The sequence below is a fragment of the Schistocerca serialis genome, chromosome 1 (assembly GCF_023864345.2).
Source record: "Schistocerca serialis cubense isolate TAMUIC-IGC-003099 chromosome 1, iqSchSeri2.2, whole genome shotgun sequence".
Taxonomy (NCBI): domain Eukaryota; kingdom Metazoa; phylum Arthropoda; class Insecta; order Orthoptera; family Acrididae; genus Schistocerca; species Schistocerca serialis.
Window position 1 is genome coordinate 797,184,111 of NC_064638.1, and position 27,753 is coordinate 797,211,863.

A 27,753-nucleotide genomic window follows, 5' to 3' on the forward strand; every position below is an offset into this window, starting at 1 on the left:
CATTATCTCCCCTTACTCTGTTTTATGTTCGCCTTTTTTATCGCCTTATATATGTAACATTTTATTCTTGTCTTAGTTGTCATGTCACTCAGCTGAAGAGTAGCGGACTGTGTTGCTGACAGCCCTCCCCTGCGCATATGGGGCAGGGGAATGAAATCACAATTAAAAGATGGGGGGAAACATAGCAGTTGTTGTCATAAAATGGAAACAGTGTGATTTTCCTGGCGTCTTAAAGGGCATGATCATTAGCGTTTGGGCCAAGGGTGGCAGCATTTCTGAAGCAGCTAAGATTGTACTGTTCACATCCTTCTATGTTTAAAGTATACCATGCATGACAAAATGGCACTGAGGAAACTATGGTGCACCACAGACCACAGATGACAGAAGTGAATGACAGCTGCAGACATGTGTACACACAAATAGCTATGCAACTCTCGAGGACCTGACTGTTCAGATGAACCAAAGGTCTAACAACAGTGTCTCCTCAGTGCATATTTTTGCATGTGGGAGTCTGCAGGAGGCACTTGGTTCATGCACCCATGCTGACTGCTCTTCATTGGTGAAAAAGGCTGGAATTTGCACACTAAGACCACAACTGGACGTCCACTGAGTTCCAACAGGTGGTCTTTTTAGATGACTCACGCTCTATGCTCCATCAGCATGAAATGCCTGAAAGAAAAAACCCTACATCAATCATCAGAATGGTCCAGCCTGGCAGGGAACGTTCTCATGGCATTCCCTGGGTGATCTGATCATCCTGGAAGGCACAATAAATCAACACAAGTATGCATCTATTCTTGGGGGCCACGTCCACCGCTACATGCGGGTTGTTTTTGCTCGGCATGATGGTATCTACCAGCAAGATTACACAATGTGTCACACAGCTAACAGTCTGTGTGCATGGTTCAAAGAGCACCAGGATGAGTTTACTGCATCCACCTGGCCTCCAAACTCCCTGGACTTAAACCCAATCAATTGACCTGTTTGTTCCATGGATCCTCAACTGAGAAATCTAGTGCAGATGGCCATAGCACTGGAGTCAGCATGGCTCCACATCCCTGTTGGTACCTTCTAGAACCTCACTTAAACTCTTCCAGCAAGTCTTGCATCAGTCTCCACTGTAAAAGGTGGTTATTCAGGCCTTTGACAGGTGGTCACATTAGTGTGACTGGACAGTGTATATGGAAATGTTGACTACACTGGATGCCTTGTTTTGAATGTCTTTCAGAAGTTTCAGTGCTCTGTTAAATTCTTTTCACAATTTCGCACCCTCTGTCTTCTCCATCCATTTCCTTGTCTCTTTCCATGATACTATCTTCAAATTTGTTCCCTTTGTATATATTCCACCTTTTAGTCTTTCCATAGTTCCTTAATACTGGACTACCATCTTGCCTCTTAAGTGTCATACTAGTGCTTCTCATTTCTCCTAAGGCCTTTTATTTTTCTACAAGTGATATTTATCTTTCCCATTGTCATGCATGCTTCTTCTGCCTTCCATTTCTCCTTCAGCCATTCCTGTTTTACCATTTTGCATGTTCTGTCAATCTCACTGTTTAGATATCTGTATTACCCTTTGCTTGCTTCATTTACTGCAGTTTTATATTTTTTCCTCTCATGCTACCAAAATTCTAACATGTCTGCAGTGAACCATCAGCTTCAAGATATTAACTCTGAATTTACCAATCAGTACTTCAACAAAACTAATTATACTGGTCAGGGTGACTCCCACCGACTAGCTTCTCTGTACAGAAAAGCCACAATACATCAATCAGTGCATCCATAGGAAATCAAACTCCCCAATAGGAACTGAAAACAAATATGGAAAAATATTATCTTTGTGTTTCAGGATGATGTGATATAGTAAATAGTCTGATCTCAAATAGAGAAAGTTCATTCTGTGTGAATGTAACCCTCAGTCATTTAGTATAACTTGTCACCTAAGGGTAACTGTTATCCTCTGCACTGCATAAATTGACAGAAAGATGATTTGGTTGTGTGTATGCAAAAAACTGCTGTTGTTCAATGGACATGAAAATACCAAATGAACCTTAAGAATGCCATCTACCCAGAGTGGTTCTTATTCCCACCTACCAAACACAGAACATATAACTGGCTGTGATGCACCTCATACATTATAACAAGAACTGTAATGAACCTACAAGATTTATGGTACTATTTTGTAAGACAATTTTTTAACGTATAACAAAAATGCTACAAAATTATTACAATCTATTTCAGAAATACCTTCACGTTACTTAATCTGACATAATGCACCAGTAAGACTTAATTCAACACAAGTATATGTTCTTTTCTCATGGCACTGAACCAATCACTAGATGGCACAGTCCTGTATTTTATTGATAAATTTCTGAACTTTAATCAAGCAGTCATGATAACATTTCTCCACCAAGCCACCAAGAATTATGTTAGCAATCTTCTGGAACAAAGTGCCAATGAGATGTTGTGTTTTTACACAGTGTATTATAGTTCCTTACCAAGACAATATAAACAACATTTTTAAAAGTTTTGTGCCCTTTAATACATGGAAAGTGTTGTACATTTAAAAAGCATCTTTTGCCAATGAGATGTTGTGTTTTACACAGTGTGTTATAGTTTCTTACCAAGCTACAACAACATTTTTAAAAGTTTTGTGCACTTTAATGTATGAAAAGTGTTGTACACTTAAAGAGATTCTTTTGGTGTGTTATTTGCAAAAGCGCTTCACCATCCTTACCGGGTATGGGTCCTTTCCTACCTTCTTAGGGGATATGGAGTCTATCTGATTCGCAAAGATTTATTTCTCTTTTTCACATGAGGTCTAAAAAGGCTGGCCAGGAAAGTTCTAAATTCATTTTGATACAACAAGTTACTTATTCAAACAATGGAAAATTCAGGGTGGAATGTAACAACACACTTATTCACTAGGGAAAAATCATGGAAAGAAGATGATTTTTAATTTCTTACGTCTTATAACATCAGTTCCAAGAAGGGACTTATTTTTCAGAAGACATGCCCTGAAAAGATAAAAATAAGTAAATAATAAAAACAAAATAGTGCAAACTAAAAATAAATAAATAATAAAACAAAATAGTGGTGAAGAGTTATATTACAAACCTAAATGCCAAGGTTTCAATCTTGAGTAGCGTTATATCACCTATTGCTCCTTCTACCTCTGAAAATGATTTATATATGTGACAAATGCTATCTTGCAAGATAGTCTATAATTTATATTGCATTGCACACTGCAGATCCCCTTAGAACTGGCTCACTAGGTTAACTGAAGATTAAGACAAAGGCAAGGGCATATGTCCTCAAATAGGGCAAAGCACAGTAAAGCTCTGAGTGTTCACACCAACCACTGAATTAAAGGTTACTCTACTGTGTGCAAATTTTACCCAGAAAATAATGGATTTAGCAGAAGATTTGATTAGATACATCTTTTACCCATTATTTAAATTTAATATGCATCATAAGATCCAAAATGAAGTGGTCCTTAAAAATTTTGAGATTACGGAAGTGTACAATTCCATCCCTCTACTTTGACCCATGATGTCATCAATATGGCGGAAATGGCTATTCTGAGCATCTCCAATATGGCGCCTTTGATGTCACTATATACACACAGCAACAAACATGAAAATACATATAAAGAAGACAATAACATCTCCCTCCAAAAATACAATCAAACTAACAGGGTAGTCATGGGAAAATGGGTGTTTTAGGGAGGGGATAACCTAAATATAACAGTATAAATATCTCTACAGGAATCGGACACTTCTCTTGATGTATATAGCTCAACCGCAGCTGACGATACCAAAACACCAGCGCCTAGAGCAAAAACTAAGAAAATTGGAATGAGACATTTCCCTGGACCACAGCTGACGATACCTAAACACCAATACCTACATATAAAACTACAAAAATTGGAATTGGTCATTTCCCTTGACCTATACAGGTCAACCATAACTATTGATATGAAAAAACCACCATGTACAACTACTAAAAACAAAAACAAAACCACAACACCTCAAAAATTCAAAAGTCAAACAAACCTACATAAATAAAAAAAACATTCAATACACAGTAAATGCACAACACATTACAACTCGAGAAAACACACACACACACACACACACACACACACACACACACAAACACACACACACACACACACACAACACAAGACAACATCTACAGACACAACCAACTCATAAACTCCGCACCATAATGACATCACACACCACAACACCATTACATCATGGGTTGAAGCAGACGGATGGAATCGGACACTTCCATTGAGCCAGAATTTGAAACAAATTTAATTTTTTGAATATATTTTTAGTTAAATATTAATAAAATAATTAGGTACACAGGTATGTATGTACATCCAGCAATGCACAAAGTAATTTCTGTGCTACTGCAGCCAAATATAAACAGAAGGAAAAGAGTATACAATGTTTGGTTATAATGATTATACTACTGTGCTTAATTTATGCAGAAGTTTGATATCACACAGAACTCACATTATGTGACTTAATTTCTAATGTATGAGGGACATTTCATAAATAACACACAAGTTGGAATTACTTTTGATTGTTTGATACAAAAACAATGAAAATATTGTCAGATTTAGTTGGGAGCTTAAGGAAGAAGCAAGAGCTTTTGTTTTTCGCTGTGTGCCATAACATAAAGTTGGTGAGAGGTAGAAGTGGGGCAGAGGTCTCGAGTACTGCGACTGTTGAAGACCACAGGTCATACATCATGATTGAAATTTCATGTGTCAAAAAACTGACAGAAATCCACAGTATGTTAAGTGAAGTTTGTGATGAGTTTACAGTGGACCACAGGGCAGTTTCACTTTGTGTTAATTGTTTTTGTGGTGGTCATATGAGTATAGATGATAATCCGAGATCTGGAAGGCCAAAAATATCAACAGATGAATGATGTGTGAAACTTGTGGCAGATGCTATTTAAGAATATCACAGTGCAACCCGTGTGGAAGGAGAGTGATTTGAAGAAGAGATCAATTTCTGTGAGATATGGGTATCACACTGTCTGATTGCTGAAGAGAAGCAGAAATGTTTGGACATTGCAACCTTGCTCAGACAGTGATTCGTTTGTGAAGGTCAAGTATTCTTGTGTTGAACTGTCACTACTGTGAATTCACTCCACGCTCAAGAAATGGCGATTTTTGCTTATAATCACCAAGTAGTTGCCATGAGAGATAGAACACCATGTGAAACAACTGTTAAAACAGTGCATTATAATAACTTCATGGAAAACCTGCACAGAAAAATTCATAAAACCCAACCTCAATTGCTTGACGTTGGGCCACTCATTCTCCATGACAATACTAGCCGACATATTGGTAATGCTGAAGCCTAAAACTGCATGAAGTGTTGCTACATAATCCCTACAGCCTGGAAATGAGTCCACCAGACTCTGACTTGTTCCTGAAGTTGAAAAGTCCTATGGGTGAATATCATTATCTTTCCCTGGAAGAGGCATCTACCACTGTTACCAGAGTTGTTTGACAGATGAACATAAGTGGTGACCTGAATGGAATACTTGAGCTTCGAAGTTGCTGTGGTTCAGTCATAGAGAAGCAGGGAGACTATATTTTAAAAAATACCATGTAAGTAAAAGAAAAAGTTAGTATGCATTATTTATGAAATGTCCCTCATGCAATCTGTTCAAAAAATGTTTTGCTATATGTATATATCTAGAAAAATATGTAGATTCAGATCCAAGGGGAGGAAGATGTAAAAGAGTAGTCATTATGGAACATAAAAAATAACTTCACTGTCAAATAAACACAACATAAAACCATAATAAAAGAAGACTGTTAGAAAGTGCACACCACTGAACATTGATGAAAGCAAAATTTGCTGGTCATTACTATTCAACACCATGTTGCTCCATCCCATATAATGAAATGTACTTTGATCCTCTGTGCATTCCACAAGACTTTCAAGATCTTTCTGCTCAAGCTTATCTCACTCTTTGACAGTAATGCTCCTGAGATCATCTAATGTGTGAGGACAGTTCCTGTTGTGGCACACTGCAAGTGTCAGCTGGTCCCATGCATGCTCAGTCTGGTTCATTTCAGCTAATACTGTAGTCCATTTCATTTGATCAATTTCTGCATAAAAAAGAAATGTGGAATTCTGACAACAGTATGGATTTACTATTGTTTGATTTCAATGTGCAGTTCTGTTTAATTCTCTTTGGGATATCTGCAAGCTAAAATTTGTAGGTAGAAGACATCTGCTGGTGTTGTTGACTATTGTTTGATTTCAATGTGCAGTTCAGTTTAATTCTCCTTGGGATATCTGCAAGCCAAAATTTGTAGGTAGAAGACATCTGCTGGTGTTGTTGACCAAGGATGTCAACTACAAATCAGGTCTTGAATGTTCTGTGCCTCACAGCTGAATCTACAAATTATATCACTGTGAAGTATGCCTATTTCGCAGCCAGCTTCCCTTTGTTGACAACCCTTCTTGTTGTAAAGTGATGATACACACCCAACATTTGGAGTAACCCTCCAAGACCATTTGATAGGCTGAATATTGTAATACAAGCTGGATTATCACTTTCATGACTAAAGAGGCAGCGCATTCTGATGAACTGTACTGAAAATGAATATTTACTTTTACCTCCATTCCATAGATATCTTCTCACAGTGATTGACTGTGGTCAAAAGAGTGTTGAAAAAGAGGTTTCTGGAAAGAAATGGGGTTGGGGGGACCACAACAACAACAACAACTATACATGGGGACAGATGGCCTTTGTAGTCTGGTCCCTTCAAGCCCCACAAACCAAACTTATACATGATAGTCATGAGGGTGGTGTGAAACTTTCGTTGAGTAGTTTGCATCACTTAGTTCTAGTAAGAAATACATTAGTGACGTAGGAGACCATAAAAAATAACTTCATGCTCCTATTAAATGGTATGTTACACTAAGCTAAACTTTTTATTCTGAAATATGTTGTCAGATAACATTTGGGAATGAATGTAAATAAAATAGTCTGGCATTTTTTTATGCAATGCACATTTGACAAAATTTGTATTTCATACAACGGTTAATGTTGGTATATGAGCAGTCACAGCCACTGTTATCTCTGGTGCTAAGGTTCAACTGCAGGTTGGACATTTTTTGCCAGGCGATGAGAGTACCCAAGTGTGTGTGTGTGTGTGTGTGTGTGTGTGTGTGTGTGTGTGTGTGTGTGTGTGAAAGATATAGATGGATAGAAAGAGAGAGAGAGAGAGAGAGAGAGAGAGAGGGAGGGAGGGAGGGAGGGTGGGAGGGAGGTAGAGGCAGAGAGTGTGAGAGGGAGAGAGGAATAACTCTATCTGATAACTCAGCCTACTTTTGAAATGTACTTTAAATATGCCCGTCTGCCACTCAATGCCTCCTCTATGTGGCAAGTGGCAATCTATCCTATTTCATATTATCATTATTGCATCCCAGATTTTACATTGTGGGATATTATATCAGCAGTCTAAAATACATTCTTCAAGGCTGAATTTATTGTCAATTGCAATCTGAATAATTCAATATGTCAATCTCTTCTATTGATACAGCCACATATTTTATGCATATAATTAATAAGACTGTCAAACAACAGAAACTGCGTGTAGGTATATCAACAGTGTAGGAAAAGATAGATTGCTACTGACTGTAAAGAAGATGCATTAAGTTGCAGACAGGCACAATCAAAAGACACTTTAAGAAAGTTTTTGGCCACAACCTTCATCAGCAAAAGAGAAACAGAGACACACACACCATTTGTACACACAAGTAAGCACATCTCATGCACACGCAACCACCAACTCCGGCAGATCTGACCAGAATGCAACTATCACGTGGCATGACAGCAGCAATCTTGACGGGACTGGGAAGGGGAAGGGACAGTAGTGTATGGGAGGTGGGGACAGACTGATGCTGTCTGTCAGCGTGTGCAGGGATTAGAATGCCAACACGTGTAGTGTCAGGAGGTTGTGGAGCAGAGCTGCCAGAGTTGGTGGTCATGTGTGTGTGAGGTTCGTTTGCTTTTTTGAATGAATGGTGTGTGGTTCTCTTTTTCTGATAAAAGCTGTGGCTGAAAGCTTTACATAAGTGTCTTTTAATTGTGCCTGTCTGCAACTTAACAGGCCTCTTTACAGTAACTAGCAATCTATCTTTCCCTACAATTGTCATTAAGAAGAGTGTCTAACAGGCTCTGCATGACCATAAAAATGTAGCCCCTTCTAAAAATATATTTAATTTGCTGTTTGGTGAATAGTGTACCTAGAAAATAGTCCATATATTTTAAAAGTACAACCTTTCTGCCAATTGTATTAGATGTTCATTTAAGATCTTTTCCATCACACAAACAGATTAAAGCATAATATCATTAACTGTGATTAACTTTGAATATAGATTGCACTAGTATTTTGTCACAGCTATTTCTCTCTGTAAATTTATATTCTGTTTTGCATCACTGAAGACTGGCCTTTACGATGAGATGATGAAATATGATGTATGAGGAGCTGGTGCTAGCCCCTAAGGATAATTTTTTTTTGAAACTGTAAAATTAAGCACTTCTTTATAGGAATGTTTTCCCTGTAGAAATTAATATTTTGAACCTGCTGAAATATGATATTTTTACCTGTATTTCTTTTTTTTCAGTTTTTTAATCAACATGACTACATATTAAATGTCTGAATATTAAAGTTTGATATACAATGGCTGTAGAAACCATTAGACAACCATAGTGTGGAGCATTTCAAAATTCACTAACATCATAGAGAACAAATGTTACTAAGAAATGATACATTCTCTGAATAAAAAAGTGTGTCAGGTCTTTAGGTCTACATATGACATGAGAAATCTTGAGCTTTCATGAAACTCATTAAAATAAGTATTTATTTATTTATTTATTTATTCCATGTGATCTGATGGTACACAGTGTGTTGCAGATGTCGGAAAATATCAGTTAACATTGTTAACATATATTAACATAGGCCCATAGTATCCTAATGTACAATATTGCTCGATGTTTTCAATTTAACACAAATAGTAAGATTATTGATCTAAGTATTCATTTACAGAGTAAAAACAGTGACACAACAAACTTAAGTCTGTGATATCATCATTAAAGTCCTTCTAATCAGATTATGTTATTCTCATGTAGTCCTAAATGTGGTTCTCTTAAGGCCTAACAAATTGTAGTAAATTAAGTACATTCAGATTATCATCTCTCTCTTAATTGTTTATTCCTAGATGGCAGGAAGTGTTTACATCCAATTTTAGATCATCATTTCTCTAGGTTAGATACTCACCCATTTGCACTAAATCTCAACACTATCTAAACTAACATGCACTAAGAAATTCAAAGCATATAAATATTTCTAGAATAAAAAAGAGAAAAACTATTGTACATTAGATTTGTGAAGGAAGAGAGAAAGAAGCTGGCAGGTAAGACCTTACCTTGCACTGTGGCTCAACATGATGATGTTTCTGTAACAACAAAAATTTGCCAACTTGATCAGAAGCCAATATTGTGATGGGAATAGATACAGTGCAGGGCTACAACATCATTAGGCAAAATTTACATTATTACCATGATATATTCACTACAGGCATTTTGGTATTACATTACAGCTATTAGAGGAATGATGCAGTTAAGTATGGTAGTATCAATGATTATTCAAGAAGCTACTATAAGTTATTCAGCATTCCAAAATGTATGACAAAATTACAGCACAACTGAAATACGATACTGCATTTTTACTAATGTACATATAAACTGTAAGAAAATCCTGAAATGGCACTACTAGTATAAGAAAAAAATTATTTTAAGAATAAGGTTTTTCCCCTAATCAAGATGTTGTTTTGAACAATTCATTTCTCATACATTTTAATTGTAGATATGTGCACGTAAACATCTGTTAGAAATGTTTTTGCAGTCTGCTGAACGTCATTGGGTTGAAATATTGTATTTTACTTTTCTAATCCATGACATTTACAATAAATCAAAATAAATCCTCCTACAAGATAATATATTTCCTTTCTTGAAACAGAGATCTAATGTTCTGAGGATCAGTAAATAGAGACAAGAGAAAATGAACAGTAACACACAAGTGATATATACTGAAATTTTAAATTTTATCTTACTTATAAGTTTTGATTATCAGTTGTACTCCATCCAAGAGGCAGATTATAGAAACGACTTTGTACCAATAGGAATAAAGATACAACAATTCTCTGTAATTCATGTTCATTGCATAACCGTGATCTGAACCGTAATTTTACTGACTGATTTTTGTTTATTAAGTGTAATGATTTTCAACAGTTATATGAAATGTGCATATAATTTGTAATGAAGTGGTATGTGAAATGTACAATTAAAATTAACAGAGAAAATTACTGTAAAAGTGAAGTGAATTGACAAAACAAGACATTTATTTAATTATGCATACTGTGGCAAAGGGTGTTTACTTCAATCTGAATGTTAAATAGGATAGTTTATTTCTTCACAGAGAGACAGACTTTGGTTGGAAAAATGGTTCAAATGGCTCTGAGCACTATGGGACTCAACTGCTGAGGTCATTAGTCCCCTAGAATTTAGAACTAGTTAAACCTAACTAACCTAAGGACATCACAAACATCCATGCCCGAGGCAGGATTCGAACCTGCGACCGTAGCGGTCTTGCGGTTCCAGACTGCAGCGCCTTTAACCGCACGGCCACTTCAGCCGGCCCAGACTTTGGTAGTCAGCCCTTATATGAATATTTATGATATGACAAAGCATGGCTGCCCAGTTGTTCAAGCTTTTCTCCAAATTTATCTCCCTGAAATTAAAATACAGTTTCTACAGTGGAGGTAGCATGGGAAGGGTATAACTATGAAGCATCTAAAAGATTCTGGCATCAATTCTTCAAAATAAATATCAAATGTCTTTCACAATATAACAGTCTGTTACTAGAAGGCCACTAACAGTACCTTTGGTTGGGTCCATGTAGTGAGCAAATTGAAGACCATTGTTTGCAGCACCTGATAAAGATGACTAGGTGAGACATCAAAATAATTTGTATAAAATTGGTCCATCAATCAACTGGACTCCCAAAACCATAGATTCTATCAAGCATGCCGAAGAAACCCCAGAGACCATATTAGCATTTGTTATATTGGGTTATATACTATATTGGTACACCTCATATTATAAACTCGTCACCAGGCAAGTCTTCAGATTTAAATATTTTCTGTAGCTCAAAAGATTTAAACATTACTGCCTGAAAGTTTTCCTGTAAATAAGTCAGATCTCTAGCTCTGGAGCATCTATGGAATAAACTATTCAGAAGTACTACAAGTTTTGAAAAAAAAAGTGGTGACTAGCAGTGATATCCATAATGTTTAATATTGATATATATACTAAAACATTAGTTTTAATTTTTAATTGCAGACAGAAATGGAAGGATTAGTCAAAACAATGATTTAATTTGAAAGTTCATTGTGATTCACAATTTATTAACATGTTTCAAAGTAATTCATTTTAAGTACTTAAGAGACGTTGAAAAAGTTGTGTAAAATTTCATCACTGTTGAAATGTTGGTAAGTAACCCAATCTTAATACAGTTTGAGTATGGAAAAATATTTACTTAATACTTCCAATAGGATCCTACTAAGTTACATCCTGCTCAAATTAGCAATTCATTCTGCGTGAGTTTTTTCATTGAACTTTAACATTTCTCCACCAGAATGTATCATAGGCATCTTTTTTAATATTGCAACTTAATGCTAAATATGTTTTTGTTTCTAAACTTGCTATAGATGACTATTCCCTTTTACTAAGGGCCCTGAACATGTAATTTCAAGCAGTATGCATGAAACATACAAATTTATTTGTTTTAAAATTGTTCTATATCTCCTTCTTCTTCTTCTTAGTGTTAAAACTGTCTAGTATGATGTCTGCTGTACTCACAAACTGGCGCATTCATTTCATTTAACTTTGCAGCTTGTGCCCTGAATTGTGTAAACTGTGTTCTGTATGTGATCATGTTTTAACTGTTTGTGAATCAGATTTTCTGAGGCAGAAATTGAGAACCAGCCTAGAATTTGCCTAAATGAGAGTGGGAAACTGCCTAAAAATCACACTAAAGCTGGCTGGTGCATCAGCCATGGACGTTAATCCACTGAGTGAATTCAGTCCTGGTCTGGCTCACTTACCTGTCTCGCAAGCTTGTGTGCTACATATTACACTGTACGAGCAGGTCTTAATAGTTGCTCTATATGCTTTCCTCAAATAATTCTTTTCTCCTGTATGAGAATATCATAATTTCATAAATGTAGAGGGAGGGAGCAGTTAACAGTTGTAGGTTCCAAACAATGAGTGACAAGGTTCTTTTGTTGTTGAATACTCTTCCTTATAAAAATTGTTTTCTGCAACTTTGCTATTGAAATAAATGCAAAATAAGCTCTTCATGATACATTGGACACAGATAAGATCCAGGTTTATATTCAATTAATATTATGAGCCACTGAACAGTTCCTAAAACCCACAAATATAATACAAACAATGGAAGGAGCAACAACTTACGGTACAGCTCAGGCATTGAGTGGTTGTCTGGCAGATAAACAAGACTGAAAATGTTGCAGATCTTTTGTCTGATGTCCTTCTGCAAAGCCAACTAGTATAAAATATGGTACATGATGGACACCTCCTCCCCCTCTCTGTACAGCTACATTGCACCAGCCAAACTGTACTGACACCACAAATCAACTTGATTTGCAATGCTGATTCAATGTAGTTACCTGGGAAATGTATCCACGAAGGAGTGAGTGAGTGCATATGCATGTACTGTATTAGTTAAGTCTGAAGAAGGACATCATCCAAAAACCTATCAATTTTTTCAGTCTTGCTTACGAGCCTATTGATCTCTCAATGCATTGACTAAATGGTGAATTATTATTTTTCATTCTTAATATTCTTCTTCTTTATATTCTTTCATTCTTTATATTTCACCAAGGGCTTTCCATCAGCACACAAATATAATGGTTCCTTATTTCATTGTTCTTAAAAAAAAAAAAAAATCAGAATCAATACATTTTTGTTTTGAATGACAATTACAGTACATTACATTACAATCATCTTACAAATCTAGCATCACTATGATGAAATTGTTTCTGAGACATCACAACAAACATATTCAAATCTTCCAGAGGCCAACATCTTAAGAGCATCTTAAAAGAGTTATAAGTTTCTTAAGATACTCAGCAACCTAAAATACATGCCATTATCACAATTCTAGAATATCAAAATCTACTAAAGAAATAAGAAAAGAACATCAGATATTGGAAAGAAATGGAAAAACCTATCCTTTTATTTATTTGCTTTAATTTGGAGAACTGTTTTATGTTTTCTGGTTTATATAGTTTTACCTACAACTGAGCCTATGAGATCTTCCCATTTCATGTCCCTCTTAAGTGTTAAACACAGGCTGTTACGGACGAGTCCAGGTATTGTCTGAACAGTGATTCTCACCGGGTTTTCATCTGGCGTGAACCAGGAACCAGATGACAAACCCTTAATGCCCTTCAAAGGGACTAGTATGGAGGTCGTGGTTCGATGGTGTGGGGTGGGATTATGATTGGTGCACATACACCCCTGCATGTCTTTGACAGAGGAACTCTAACAGGTCAGGTGTATTGGGCCGTCATTTTGCACCAGTTTGTCTGCCTTTTCAGGGATGCAGTGGGTTCCACCTTCCTCCTGATGGATGATAATGCATGGCCCTACAGAGCTGCTATCGTGGAGGAGTATCTTGAAACAGAAGATATCAGGCGAATGGAGTGGCATGACCTATTCTCCAGACCTAAACCCCATCGAGCACATCTGTGATGCTCTCGGTTGACATATTGCTGCATGTCTTCAAACCCCTGTGACACTTCAGGAACTCCGACAGGCACTGGTGCAAGAATGGGAGGCTTTACCCCAGCAGCTGCTCAACCACCTTATCCAGAGTATGCCAACCCATTGTGCAGCCTGTGTACGTGTGCATGGTGATCATATCCCATACTGATGTCGGGGTACATGCGCAGGAAACAGTGACGTTTTGTGCACATGTGCTTCAGGACAGTTTTCTTAACTTACCACCAATACCATGGACTTACAGATCTGTGTCATGGGTGTTCCCTCTCTGCCTATGCTATTAGTGCCAGTTTTGTGTAGTGCCACATTGTGTGGCACGACATTCTGCAATTATCCTTAATTTATGAGCATGAGTGTATATCTCTTCATTTTACTAACTACTCTCTCTACTCTCTATTAATGTTAATTTTATACTTACTCATTTCTCTTATTTGGAGTTTTCACAGAACATTTCTGCTACCAACATTCCACATTTTAACTTTTAGAATATTACGCTTTTTTTTTTTTTTTTTTTTTTTTTTTTTATCGTCAGCGAGGTAAACAGCTCTTGAATAGTCAACATCAATCTGAATATTTTGCAAGCCTGAGTATTGTCATAATGAGAAAATTTAGAAAGATTGTATGTTCTGTTGTTAAGCATCTAATGCTTTAGTGCAGCAGTTTTTGTTGGACCTGATCTCTATGCTGCCAATTCATCCATCTTTTGAAGCAGTTTCTCTCAGATACCCTACGTTATGAGTGTTCCTAAAAATTTGGGCAGTGGCTGAGATTAAACCCAAGATTTGAGTATTAATAGTGATTCATAGCTAACATATATTTGATACAAATAATCACAAGAGTAAAAGTAACAACTCACCATATAGCTCACTTATTGAGTGGTCAATAGAAACATAAAAAGCATTGCTAAGAAGAACTAACTGATACAGAATACACATACACCTGCATGTGTTCATTATCTCAGGTGACAATGTAGTAGGCTTAGACAATGTAGTGTGTGTGTGTGTGTGTGTGTGTGTGTGTGTGTGTGTGTGTGATTTTGGTACTAGTTAACTCTGAAGAAGGAGAATAGCAATGTTTCTAGACTTTTTTAAGTGCCTGACTCATATGGTGAGTGGTTATCTTCAGTTCTTCTATAATTTTTTATATTCCATCAAGGACTTTCCGGTGTCTCATGCTTCAATGTTGAACTTAAAAAGACAAACTAAATACTCTGTTTTTGAATTTGACAAACCTCTTCATCTATGAAACACAGAAATAGGAAACAGAAAAAAAGTATAAGAGGTTCAAATGTTGAAGATAAGGAGATGCAAGAAACATAAAATTATCCAGAAGTACAACAAGTAGCCTGGAAGTAATGATACTGGCTGAGTCATTGTCCAAAGTAGCATTATTAAAATTATAGATGACGATAACATGCAGGCTTTCCTTGGTGAAAGTTTAAAAGAATTAGATTGGTCTCCATTGTTATCAGCAATAAATGAAAACAATGGCATTGCTACACAATTTCTTTTCCTGAATCTCAGTGTGGAATTAAGTGTGAATCAAGTCTTTTAAGTAATTTAATTTAAATTTTGTGTACTTTTTGCGTTCCATCCATCATCTGTATGCTGGAGCAGAGTGAAGTATTAGAGAGCGACTGTAGTCAAAAGTTTGTAGTGGAGATTGAAAACAGAATTGGCAATAGATAATGGGTAAGGAAAAATATGGAGAAAATGAGGGAAAAACAGACTGAATATATTATAAATCTGTCTAGTTATATGTATGAATTAAATACACACACACACACACACACACACCTAACTAGAATGTGAAGCCAAGCATTAAAAAACTTATTCAAAATAACAAAGCGGTGTGAACCAGATGGTCTGACATTTACTGAGTTCTACACTCTCTTTCAGCTGAATCCAGAGGTGTTTCCCACTTTTTTCTCAAGAACATAATGCACTAAATTAAAAATTAAGAAGCGAGCTCTGGAATACCTGGGTGTAGATTATCTACCTTGCTGATTATCTGTGCATAGTTCAGTGTTTTTTTGAAAAAAACAGAAACTGAACCTGGCAGTATCCTCTTATACTTAGAATGAATATTTTCATTTAAAAATACAAATTTCAGGTTTGGAAGATTTAGCTCACTAAAACATCTGGCACTCGCTGAATATCAGTCCCTTTGGACTAAGATGTGAGCAACTGTGTGATGCACCTACAGTGACCACAGTGTCTTCTGTAATGAAAAGAGTGAAGACACAGTGCTCAAGGAATCTGTTATCATGCACACTGAAATGCACTGACCTGTTGTTATAGTAAGTAGGACAAAATTTATTTGATTATATTGATGTTTCGACTGTCTGGAAAATGAGAGCCACTGTCAGGAAAAAAAGTGTATGAAAAACAGAGACAGAAAAAAACTGAATGATTATTTCCCATAAACAAATTGAAAGTGAGTGATACAAAATGCAGAGTATTTTTAGTATAATTCTATAAATAAGTTGTTAGTTACTGGAAAATACTGTGTATTTAATGCAATGAGATTTCATATGTGATGTGCTGCGTGCTATATAATTAATGCTGCAAATAGCTTTCTGGTAAAAATATGTGAATTTTTGATAAATATCATCAATGTTATGTAATTTCATCGACAGACTGTCAAAGAGAATGAAAGCGATTATCAGTTATTCTCTTCACAGGGAACATGCGATTGATGCTAGGAAGAAAATTTTCTAATACATTATGATGAATGTAATGAATAATTGCTAAATACAGTTGCATATGAAAGAGGTAAGGAACTATTTCTTTCAAAGAATACAGAAAGTGTTTTGCACTCTACCTCAGTAGTCGTGTGATGTAGTCTGGCCAGTTATCAGGAAACATTACCAGAAAAAATCCAACTGAAATTAGTATCATTCCTGCCAATTTCATTCCAGCAAAATGGGCTCCATATAACACCACATCAAGAGCTGAAAATGTATAATATATTATTAGTAATGTTTGTTTGATGAAAGTTAAAATTTGGAACATAAAAAAAGAAGACGATAAAATATCATATTCAAAAAGTTAGTATAAAGCAGAGGAAGTAATAATTAAGTCTAAAATTAATTGTGTGTGTTACATGACATGATGTTTCACGTTGAAGAAATGAAAATTCTAAACTCAGAAATTACAATAAAAGTATATTGCTGAATAGTTATGAGAAGGGGAAAGAAGTTGTTAAAACTGTTTAAACTTAGCAAATGGTGCATCTTCATTGATAAAAAATGTAAGATACATTATCAACAAATCCAGGCAACTAGTGAAACAAGGATAATGAACACTGTAAGCTGTTTTTGGATAGTATAGCCAGTATATGAAATAAAGGACATCAGAAACAAATCTTCAGTGACAAAATGTAATAAACTTGTAGAAGCAAATGAAAAAAATATTTCTTAACAAGGATAAAATGCCATTGTAAACTGCATGAAAAAAAAAAAGGTAATTTCACTTGAAAGTCTACAACAACAAAGCATAATTGGGCTTCCACAGAGATTTGAGTCAGGTAGCATGGGGCTGGATCATATCCCTGTGGAAGCGACATGTGCAAAACCTGTCTGATACACACCCTTATCACATCATATTCCAACCCATTGGCACATGTGTCATATCCTATGGAAGAAGGCAGCCATGTCACATATGAGCTCTGCTATAATTTCAGCAAACTGTTTCATATGGGCATGATCACTAACCAACTGTTCACATGAATAAGTGACACGTGCTAAACTACAGCCAAGAGCAAAGCTGACTACCCAGTGGCAAAAGATGTCGCTGAGTACAACATGCTCAGTTACAATCCATATCACCTAGATCCTTCACCCATATCTCTGAAGCTTGTAGTGCACTCTTTGCACTGCGTCCTTCATTTCCATAAACGTCCTGCCCTCGTTTCTGCTAGCTCCTGAACAACACCCACCCCAGGGCCCTAACTTCACTCATCCTGAACACACACCTTCTCCTCCTTCCTCTGTTCTGTCAACCCCACCCAATTCACTCCTCCACATCATTGCATGTCATCATCATTAAGCACTGTCTGAACTCACTGGTGCCAGTGCCATGTTACATTCCTATCCCTTACAGATACTGCCTCCCTCCCAGCCATTACCCACCTTTCTTCAACACTCTCTCCTTCTCCCTGCCTCCTTTATATCCTCACCAATTGCATCCAACATAACCCTCACCCCAGTCAAGCTTCAGAACTACATTTTCGGCACAGTGTATTCAGCCAGCATAAAGCAGTTGTATATCAGTGTGTGTGTGTGTGTGTGTGTGTGTGTGTGTGTGTGTGTGTGTGTGTGTGCGCGCATTTGTTTACATCAAAATAGGTTTTGTCTGAAAGCTAGAGAATCTTTCCAGTCTTGTTTATGTACTAGTTAATGATTCATAATATCAATTTCTCAGTGAAAGGTTGTCTTTACTCATAAATTATTTATATTGCACCTCATGTGGACATAAATTATGAAACACTATTTCTGGATGAAACAGCTGATTGACAGAAGATTCTCAGGCGTTTTGATGGATGAGTGCCTTACATGGAAACAATGTTCATCTATACCTGTAAAAAAATTGGCTGCACTGCGACCATAATAACTCCTCTCACTATGAAAAAATGACTATGAATCAATATACTTACATTAGCAATATAGGATTGAGATGTGACTAATCCAGGTTCCATTCTAAGTGTTCCATTGTCCAACTTGCCCAATGTAATGTGCTGGAAAATTTGCACTCTTGTTCATAACGCATATCAAGAGTCATTATGTGATTATGATTAACAAGAGTGATTATGTGAAAATGGTTGTTGTATTCTGACTAGGCCAACACAGCCCTCCCAGTTGCCTCCATTCTGTTACATTTTCTTTAAAATGTGTACGAGCTATAATCTTTAGGTAGCAGTGGTCATATAGTATTACTGGTTGTGGACAACATCCCTAAGGCAGACCTTCAATGTTTTGTTTCTCACAACAGCAGTTAAGCGTTTGAATGACTAGAAATGATCCTTCTAGGAATGTTTACAAACAAAATAGTGTACTCAAGCTGCTCTATCCCATTTATGACTGGAGATGTGGCATGCTCTACTGAAATGCACTGAGAATGCAGTTTTCTTTACCTCTAATGCACAGATGACTGCATGCAGTGATTTCCTGAGGTCAAAGTAGTATTGAGGAAAAAGCTTTTCATAAAAAAAACACAATCTATGCCATGTGTTGAAGATGGCAGAAAAGGACTTTTGTGCAGTTTAGGTGGAATTACTTTCTTTGGACACAATTCAGTAAGTACAGCAACTGTTATTTTGCTTTTCTCACTGAATTTAAATAGAGCCAAAGAAATTGTTTGTGGACCTAATGGATTTACCTGTTCTAGAGCTTCCTTATGCCATTTTCTTTGGCTTTTATAATACTCAAGCCTCTGAAAGTCAGAGAGTAAACTGTATGGAAATTATATTTGAAGTGCTCTAATGGCCATAGCAAATAGAGAACTAGGATAACTCATACTCACAAAAAATAAAAAAAAACCTGTGCTGTGTTTCATTTACTCATTTATAAATTGTGGTTCGTATTTCGATCTTCAGATCACTCGAGTTTTAAGTCAACATAAAAAAAACTACTTGAATGTTCTGTGTTGATGAAAGTAGATAAAGCATTACCTGCAGAGACAGGAACTGCTGTAATAAGCCCTAGTGTGATGAATAAGTCATATGTGAGAGCAACACTGAAGTTACCCAGCAGGTTTGCAACTGGAAAAGAAAAACAAATTTTAAGCAAATGAGAGACTCAAAGCAGTAGTTCTTTTGAATTTGCTAATATTCCTCTAGGTTATCAATTTCAAATCCCAAATCAAAACAATAAATGAATCATGATGAATGCTCAGAGTCAAGAAATGGATTGCATGGCTAAAAACATAAACATCATTTCAAGACTCCAAATTTGCAACTAACAATAACATTAGAAGTGAAATTTCTATTCATCGCTCACAAAAGTTCTGGGTATAAGAAACATGTAAATGTTACAAATTTAGGAAAGGCATCATACATTATGAATGATAGATGGTATACAGTATAGAGTAGAAAGTAGCAAATATTTTTGAGCTTTTGATCTTTTTTCTGTTATAAGAGCATTCTGCCTGAAACATAAACAAACACTCACATCTATACATCAAGAACTTGTGTGGTGGAGCTCTTGCTGTTCATGTTGTATTCTTACATTCTCACAGACAATATTAATATTAACCTCAGACACTTTATAGATAAGGCACTTTTAAGATTTTAAAGTGATGCAAAGGTTTGTAACTTGATTTATATGTTCAAAAATGTAATTGCACTCCAAAAATTAAAAAAAGCATAGTACCCTTTGACTACAATATCAGTGAGTCACTATTGGAATCAGTCATCTCATACAACTACATGACTGTAACACTTTGTAAGGGATATGAAATTGTATGCTCATACCCCCGAAGGTGGCAGGGGTAAAATACAGGGAGCAAAAGGCTATTTACAATTTGTACAGAAACCAGATGGCAGTTATAAGAGTTGAGGTGCATTAATGGGTTAGGAAGGCTGTGGGACAGGGTTGTACCCTATCCCCGATGTTATTCAATCTGTTTATTGAGCAAGCAGTAAAGGAAACAAAAGAAAAATTCGGAGTAGGAATTAAAATCCATGGAGAGGGAATAAAAACTTTGAGTTTCGCTGATGACATTGTAATCCTGCCAGAGACAGCAAACGACCTGGAAGAGCAGTTGAACACAATGGACAGTGTCTTGAAAGGAGGATATAAGATGAACATCAACAAAAGCAAAATGAGGATAATGGAATGTAGTCGAATTTTTATTTATTGATGTATTTATTTACTTAGCATCCTTGTATCTCATCATTATAAAAATGATATAGGATTTATCATACACTGCCTTACATAGGAAATAGGACATGAAAAGATTTACAATTATATGTCCATAAATAAAATATTATTACATATAACATGAAACCATATGCATAACAACATTCATAATATGCTAAATTTCAATAATAGATGAATACAATTTAGTTTTCAATGAGCATTTTGGGTCATTACAATGAAGGAAATAAGCTACTGTATACTGAATGCTGGTGATTTAAGTATTCTTTGACACTGTAAAAACTCTTGCTAAGTAACATTTTTTTAAGTTCTTTTTTAATATGTGGAATTTTGGTATACTTTTAATTTCCTTTGGTAGTGCACTAAATAAGAGTTTTGGCTGATAAAGAACACTTTTTTGATACATAGCTTTTGCGTGACTTTCTCTACAAAACTTGTCTCTATTTCTTGTTTTGTAGTTATGAACTTGACTGTTTAACAAAGAATGTTCCTGGTGTGCCTTCATAAAACATATACTTTCATAAATATAGATACATGGTAGAGTTATGATTTGTAGTTCCTTGAAAACTTTTTTACATGATTCTCTGTGTGTCATACCTCTGATTATTCTTATTGCCCTCTTTTGAATCACAAATGGGTGTTTGGCCAAACTGGTATTTCCCCAAAGTATGATACCATATCTTAGTGTGCTATGTATGAGTGCAAAGTATGAACATAACACTGCATCAACACTACAGGAATTTTTTTGTATTCTAATAACATAGCAATACTAACTTAATTTTTTGTTTAACATTTCTGTATGTTTCTCCCACATTAAATATTCATCCAGCCATAATCCTAAAAATTTAGTGTGGGGGGTTTGCTCTATCTTACACTGGCCAAGTTTTACAGTTAGGTCAGATTTTACTTTGTTTGTTACATGTCTGAAGTTCATCCAAACTGTTTTTGGTCATTAACAATTAATTTGTTGTTTGTAAACCACATGTTTGCTTCTTCTGTGGCTACTGTGACTCTCACCAGTAAGTCAGTTTCATTTGTAGCTTTGACAAATAGACTGGTGTTGTCAGCAAACAATACTGCATCTGCTTTTGATAAATGGCTTGGCAAATCATGTATAAATATTAAGAACAGCAATGGTCCCAGTAAATGTTAATCGGGTGCTGCTGAGGGAATTAGGTTAGGAAATGAGACGCTCAAAGTAGTAAATGAGTTTTGCTATTTAGGGGGCAAAATAACTGATGATGGTTGAAGTAGAGAGGATATAAAATGTAGACTGGCAATGGCAAGGAAAGCATTTCTGAAGAAGAGAAATTTGTTAGCATCGAGTATAGATGTAAGTGTCAGGAAGTCTTTTCTGAAAGTATTGGTATGGAGTGTAGCCATGTATGGAAGTGAAACATGGATGATAAATAGTTTAGACAAGAAGAGAATAGAAGCTTTCAAAATGTGGTGCTACAGAAGAATACTGAAGATTAGATGGGTAGATTACATAACTAATGAGGAGGTACTGAATAGAATTCGGGAGAAGAGAATTTGTGGAATAACTTGACTAGAAGAAGGGATTGGTTGGTAGGACATTTTCTGAGGCATCAGGGGATCACCAATTTAGTATTGGAGGGCAGCGTGGAGGGTAAAAATTGTAGAGGGAGACCAAGAGATGAATACACTAAACAGATTCAGAAGGATGTAGGTTGCAGTAGGTACTGGGAGATGAAGAAGCTTGTACAGGATAGAGTAGCATGAAGAGCTGCATCAAACCAGTCTCAGAACTGAAGACCACAAAAACAAAATGATCATATATGCCCAGTCACACATAAAGCATATGGCAGACTTTGATTCACTGGTACAATACTAGGGATATGTAATCAGTCTACAAAGCATATAGTTTACAAAATATTCATGTGACCAAGCATAGAAAATTGCTCAAATGAATTCCAGTAGGACTAACAGGGGATATTGAACATATACAGAGGAGGGTAGTGTGAATAGTCACAGGTTAGTTTAATCCATGGGAGAGAGTTACAGAGAAACTGATATTCCAAACACTTAAAGATAAATGCAAAATATCCTGAGAAATTTTGCTTACAAAGTTCTAAGAACCAGCTTTCTATAACCCCCTATGTATCAGTCCCATAGGGATTGTGAAGACAAGATTAGATTAATGACAGTGCACAAAGACACATTTAAATAGTTATTTTTCCTGTGCTCCATGTGTGAATGGAATGGGAAAAAGTCCTGACTATTGATACAATGGGATGTGTCCTCCACCATGCACTTAACAATTGTTTTCAGAGTATGGTTGTAGATGTAGATGTGAACTGTGCATGTGGAGAAAGTGTACTTATACAGAGAACAAGAGGAAATACTTGAAAGCTAATGCAAGTTTCAATTGCGTCAAGTATCATTCATGAAATGCACAAATATGGTTAATCAATATTCATCTACACCTAAAAATACATCCATACTTTGTAAACCAGTATGAAGTGGATGGCAGAGGATATTTCCCTTGCACCAGTTGTTAGGGCCTCTTCTTTTTCCATATCTGGTACCACGCACCTCGGAATTTGAATCCCTGCCAGACGTCATGGATGTCGAAGACCCCTAGAGGTCTCTGCACCGTCGCGCTGTAAGCAGTGGCACATTTAGAGTGAAGGCACCACAGTGGAACATGTGGTTCCAGCGGCCAATAGTGGCACCCCCGATAGAGTATTTAAGCGCCTGCCTCTCGCTCAGCCTGCCAGTCAAACCTTGCGTATGTCTCTGGACACATCGCCTCGCCTTAGACAGCTTATTTACTTTCTTGTTCTGTGTACAAGTGGACGTGGTTGTTAGGTTTTCTTGTGACTCTGATGTTTTGATCTTGTTGTTGTTCATTCTGTCCTTCATTGGTCGTGTCCGTCCTCTCCTGTTGTGTTGTTGTTTGTGGGCCGCTCCGCGGGTCCTGATGCACTTTCTGTCACTTCAACCCCGCGTCTGTTCCGTTCACTGTTACAACACCATTCGCATATGGTGTGTGGGATAAATGACTATTTAAATGTCTCTGTAATTCTCCAGTTTGTCACATCTTCTATAAAACAAAATTCAAGTAATACCAGTACTTATTTTTAACAAATAACAAATGCCAAGATACTTCTTACGTGTCAAATAATATCAAAATAGCTCAAAAATACATACAGTTTTCACATCTGAATAACAGATGTCATACTTTTGTAACTTCCTCATGAATTCATTCTGGAGGTACACATTTTGCATGTTTGAAAGATAAGGAAAAACAGAGACACAATTGGCCTTAAATAAATTACATTTTTGGTGTGAGAACATTCCAGAGCAACACCATTCTCAGATCCTTTTCAAGTTACAATGGAGTTACAATTTAAATGCAACAAAAAATGTTATTTACTTTTCAAGTGAATTACAGTTTTGCTCCCAAAATTACTGAAATGTGACACCTCTAGAGCTTTGTTTAGGTTTTGATTTTTACCTAGTTTTCTTTAAATAAAATGGATTTAAAAATTAATTTCACAGTTAGATTCAGAAGACTTGTAATTAAGTAGTGAACAATAAAATTTTGATCTGAACCTTCTAAACAAGTTTTTCACAATTACAAAATTTACATGTTCTTTATTTACAGTACAAAAGAAAAATTGAGTATTAGTTTCATCAGTATATCAAATTTTTACACTTTATTATTTTTTACTGTTCCAAAAGAAATGATGGTATGATGAACTTTACTTGAAAAATATTACATTTACAAATTGCACAAACTTGTGACTGACAGGAATGGTCACATTAACTACTAAACAGTTAAAGTAGAACTGTTTCTGTATAAGCTCATATGTATCACATACTTCAAATGTAAACATATGTTGCAAACTACAACTACCAAATAATTTAGTCTATTCCTTGATACCTTTCACTGTCTTCAGCATCTCCGTGATACTCTCCCATGCTTCAAACAGACCTGTGGCCATTCATGTATATGTTTAATATCCCCTATTAGTCCTATTTACTCTCTCTCTCTCTCTCTCTCTCTCTCTCTCTCTCTCACACACACACACACACACACAAACACACACACACACACACACAAACACACACAATTTGCTATGTAGACTGATTGCATTTCCCTAGAATTCTTCCAGCAAATTAAAGTCTGCCACCTGCATTAGATACAACTCAGTCTACGTGATCATTCTATTTCACATACCTACCAGTAGTTACATGCAGGTAACTGCATGAGTTTACCAATTCCAATTGTGACTCATTGGTATTATAGCCTTAGGATGCTATGTTCCTTTTTTCATTTCATGAAGTCCACTGTTATACATTTTTTAATGTTTAAATAAAGTTGTCAATACATATACTACTTTGAAACACACTTCCAGAAAAAAAATAGTACAACCTTTTAGAGGTTTCCCATTCACTCAAGATTTATTGTTGCAACAGTGCATATGGAATACATGCAATGATTTCACTTGCAGATCACCTTTGTGACTCAAGAATGGCAAAATAATGAGTGTAACAATATTCTGTGCATACTGAGTGCTGGTTAGTGTCCCCTCAAAAAAACCAGAGGCCAACAAGAGTTTCAGCTTATTGCACCGCAGATCTTAAGGCCTATGAAGGGGCCAATGTGTCTTGGATGACTACACTCAATGAGACAGCACTAACTAGTGCTGTCATATGTGCAAACGTAAATTATTTCTGAATTATTGCTGCTGATAAAAAAAAAAAAAAAAAAAAAATTGCATGAAACACCTTAAGTGTACTATGTACTTTCATTCTGTCTTTGTGCTGCGAAATTTTATAGGTAATGTTTGGGGTCTTTCTATTCTAATATATCAAAACTGACTATCTGATTTATTGTTTTTGCTTGTGAATATTGCTTCATAAATTTGAATTTCCATGCTGCAACATTTGTCTTTTACTTACCTGTTCATCCTTTTATAATTACAGTATACTATGTATTTTTCTTCTACAGTCTCAGAATAAAAGAACCATGTAAGTCTAGTAATCTCACAACTACTATCAAGTATGATGAATTAAAATACACTCCTGGAAATTGAAATAAGAACACCGTGAATTCATTGTCCCAGGAAGGGGAAACTTTATTGACACATTCCTGGGGTCAGATACATCATATGATCACACTGACAGAACCACAGGCACATAGACACAGGCAACAGAGCATGCACAATGTCGGCACTAGTACAGTGTATATCCACCTTTCGCAGCAATGCAGGCTGCTATTCTCCCATGGAGATGATCGTAGAGATGCTGGATGTAGTCCTGTGGAATGGCTTGCCATGCCATTTCCACCTGGCACCTCAGTTGGACCAGCGTTCGTGCTGGACGTGCAGACCGCGTGAGACGACGCTTCATCCAGTCCCAAACATGCTCAATGGGGGACAGATCCGGAGATCTTGCTGGCCAGGGTAGTTGACTTACACTTTCTAGAGCATGTTGGGTGGCACGAGATACATGCGGACGTGCATTGTCCTGTTGGAACAGCAACGATGGGTTCGATGACGGTTTGGATGTACCGTGCACTATTCAGTGTCCCCTCGATGATCACCAGTGGTGTACGGCCAGTGTAGGAGATCGCTCCCCACACCATGATGCCGGATGTTGGCCCTGTGTGCCTCGGTCGTATGCAGTCCTGATTGTGGCGCTCACCTGCACGGCGCCAAACACGCATACGACCATCATTGGCACCAAGGCAGAAGCGACTCTCATCGCTGAAGATGACACGTCTCCATTTGTCCCTCCATTCACGCCTGTCGCGACACCACTGGAGGCGGGCTGCACGATGTTGGGGCGTGAGCGGAAGACGGCCTAACGGTGTGCGGGACCATAGCCTAGCTTCATGGAGATGGTTGCGAATGGTCCTCGCCGATACCCCAGGAGCAACAGTGTCCCTAATTTGCTGGGAAGTGGCAGTGCGGTCCCCTACGGCACTGCGTAGGATCCTGCGGTCTTGGCGTGCATCCGTGCATCGCTGCGGTCCGGTCCCAGGTCGACGGGCACGTGCACCTTCCGCCGACCACTGGCGACAACATCGATGTACTGTGGATACCTCACGCCCCACATGTTGAGCAATTCGGCGGTACGTCCACCCGGCCTCCCGCATGCCCACTATACGCCCTCGCTCAAAGTCCGTCAACTGCACATACGGTTCACGTCCACGCTGTCGCGGCATGCTACCAGTGTTAAAGACTGCGATGGAGCTCCATATGCCACGGCAAACTGGCTGACACTGACGGCGGCGGTGCACAAATGCTACGCAGCTAGCGCCATTCGACGGCCAACACCGCGGTTCCTGGTGTGTCCGCTGTGCCGTGCGTGTGATCATTGCTTATACAGCCCTCTCGCAGTGTCCGGAGCAAGTATGGTGGGTCTGACACACTGGTGTCAATGTGTTCTTTTTTCCATTTCCAGGAGTGTATATTTGGGGTACTGGCAGAAAAATAAGATTTATTTACTGTTTATAGTGGTAGACCTCATATGTAAAACTTTATTAGTATTTTTGGATTTTTCACTCTATATTTCTCTCATACATGTACGTGAACAGAGTTAAGAAGGGAATTTTTTTTAATGAATTACTTAAACTGTGGTCTGATCTTTTGCACTGTTTTATATGAAATTAACTGAAGACAAGTTTCCCATCACGACAGTAATTTCAAATGAATTTATATGCATTTTGAAAAATAAATTTAAATTTTTTTACTTAAATGAGTTAGACTGAGAAAATATTACGATATGGTACTCAACCAGTGTAAGCAATCCAAAAACTCTAGTGCTTTAGTGAATAAAATTTTTTTTATGGAAAACAAAAAAGTAAGAGGTCAGTTCACTTACTATTGTGGTGTCTTCATAAGAGAAAGGCATAATGGAGTGTTGTTTTTCAGACATATGAGAAATTAAAGATTAACATATTTCTTTTGATTTGCAACACATATTGT

General features: G+C 36.9%; 1 protein-coding gene across 11 annotated transcripts in view; it reads right to left on the reverse strand.

Annotated features, from left to right (window-relative positions):
- The window catches only part of LOC126483787 (putative thiamine transporter SLC35F3), a 647,658-nt gene that overhangs the window by 128,007 nt on the left and 491,898 nt on the right, over nt 1-27,753 (reverse strand). For 3 of the 11 annotated variants that reach the window (XM_050107003.1, XM_050106951.1, XM_050106962.1), the window contains 4 exons: nt 19,585-19,674; nt 16,738-16,867; nt 9,474-9,503; nt 2,965-3,014 (listed from right to left, as the gene is read on the reverse strand). In XM_050107003.1, coding sequence (XP_049962960.1) covers nt 2,965-3,014; nt 9,474-9,503; nt 16,738-16,867; nt 19,585-19,674 — 300 coding nt within the window. Of the gene's footprint in view, nt 1-2,964; nt 3,015-3,114; nt 3,173-9,473; nt 9,504-10,988; nt 11,040-16,737; nt 16,868-19,584; nt 19,675-27,753 lie in introns of all 11 variants that reach the window. The other 8 variants (XM_050107014.1, XM_050106971.1, XM_050106994.1 and 5 more) reach the window with 6 other exon arrangements.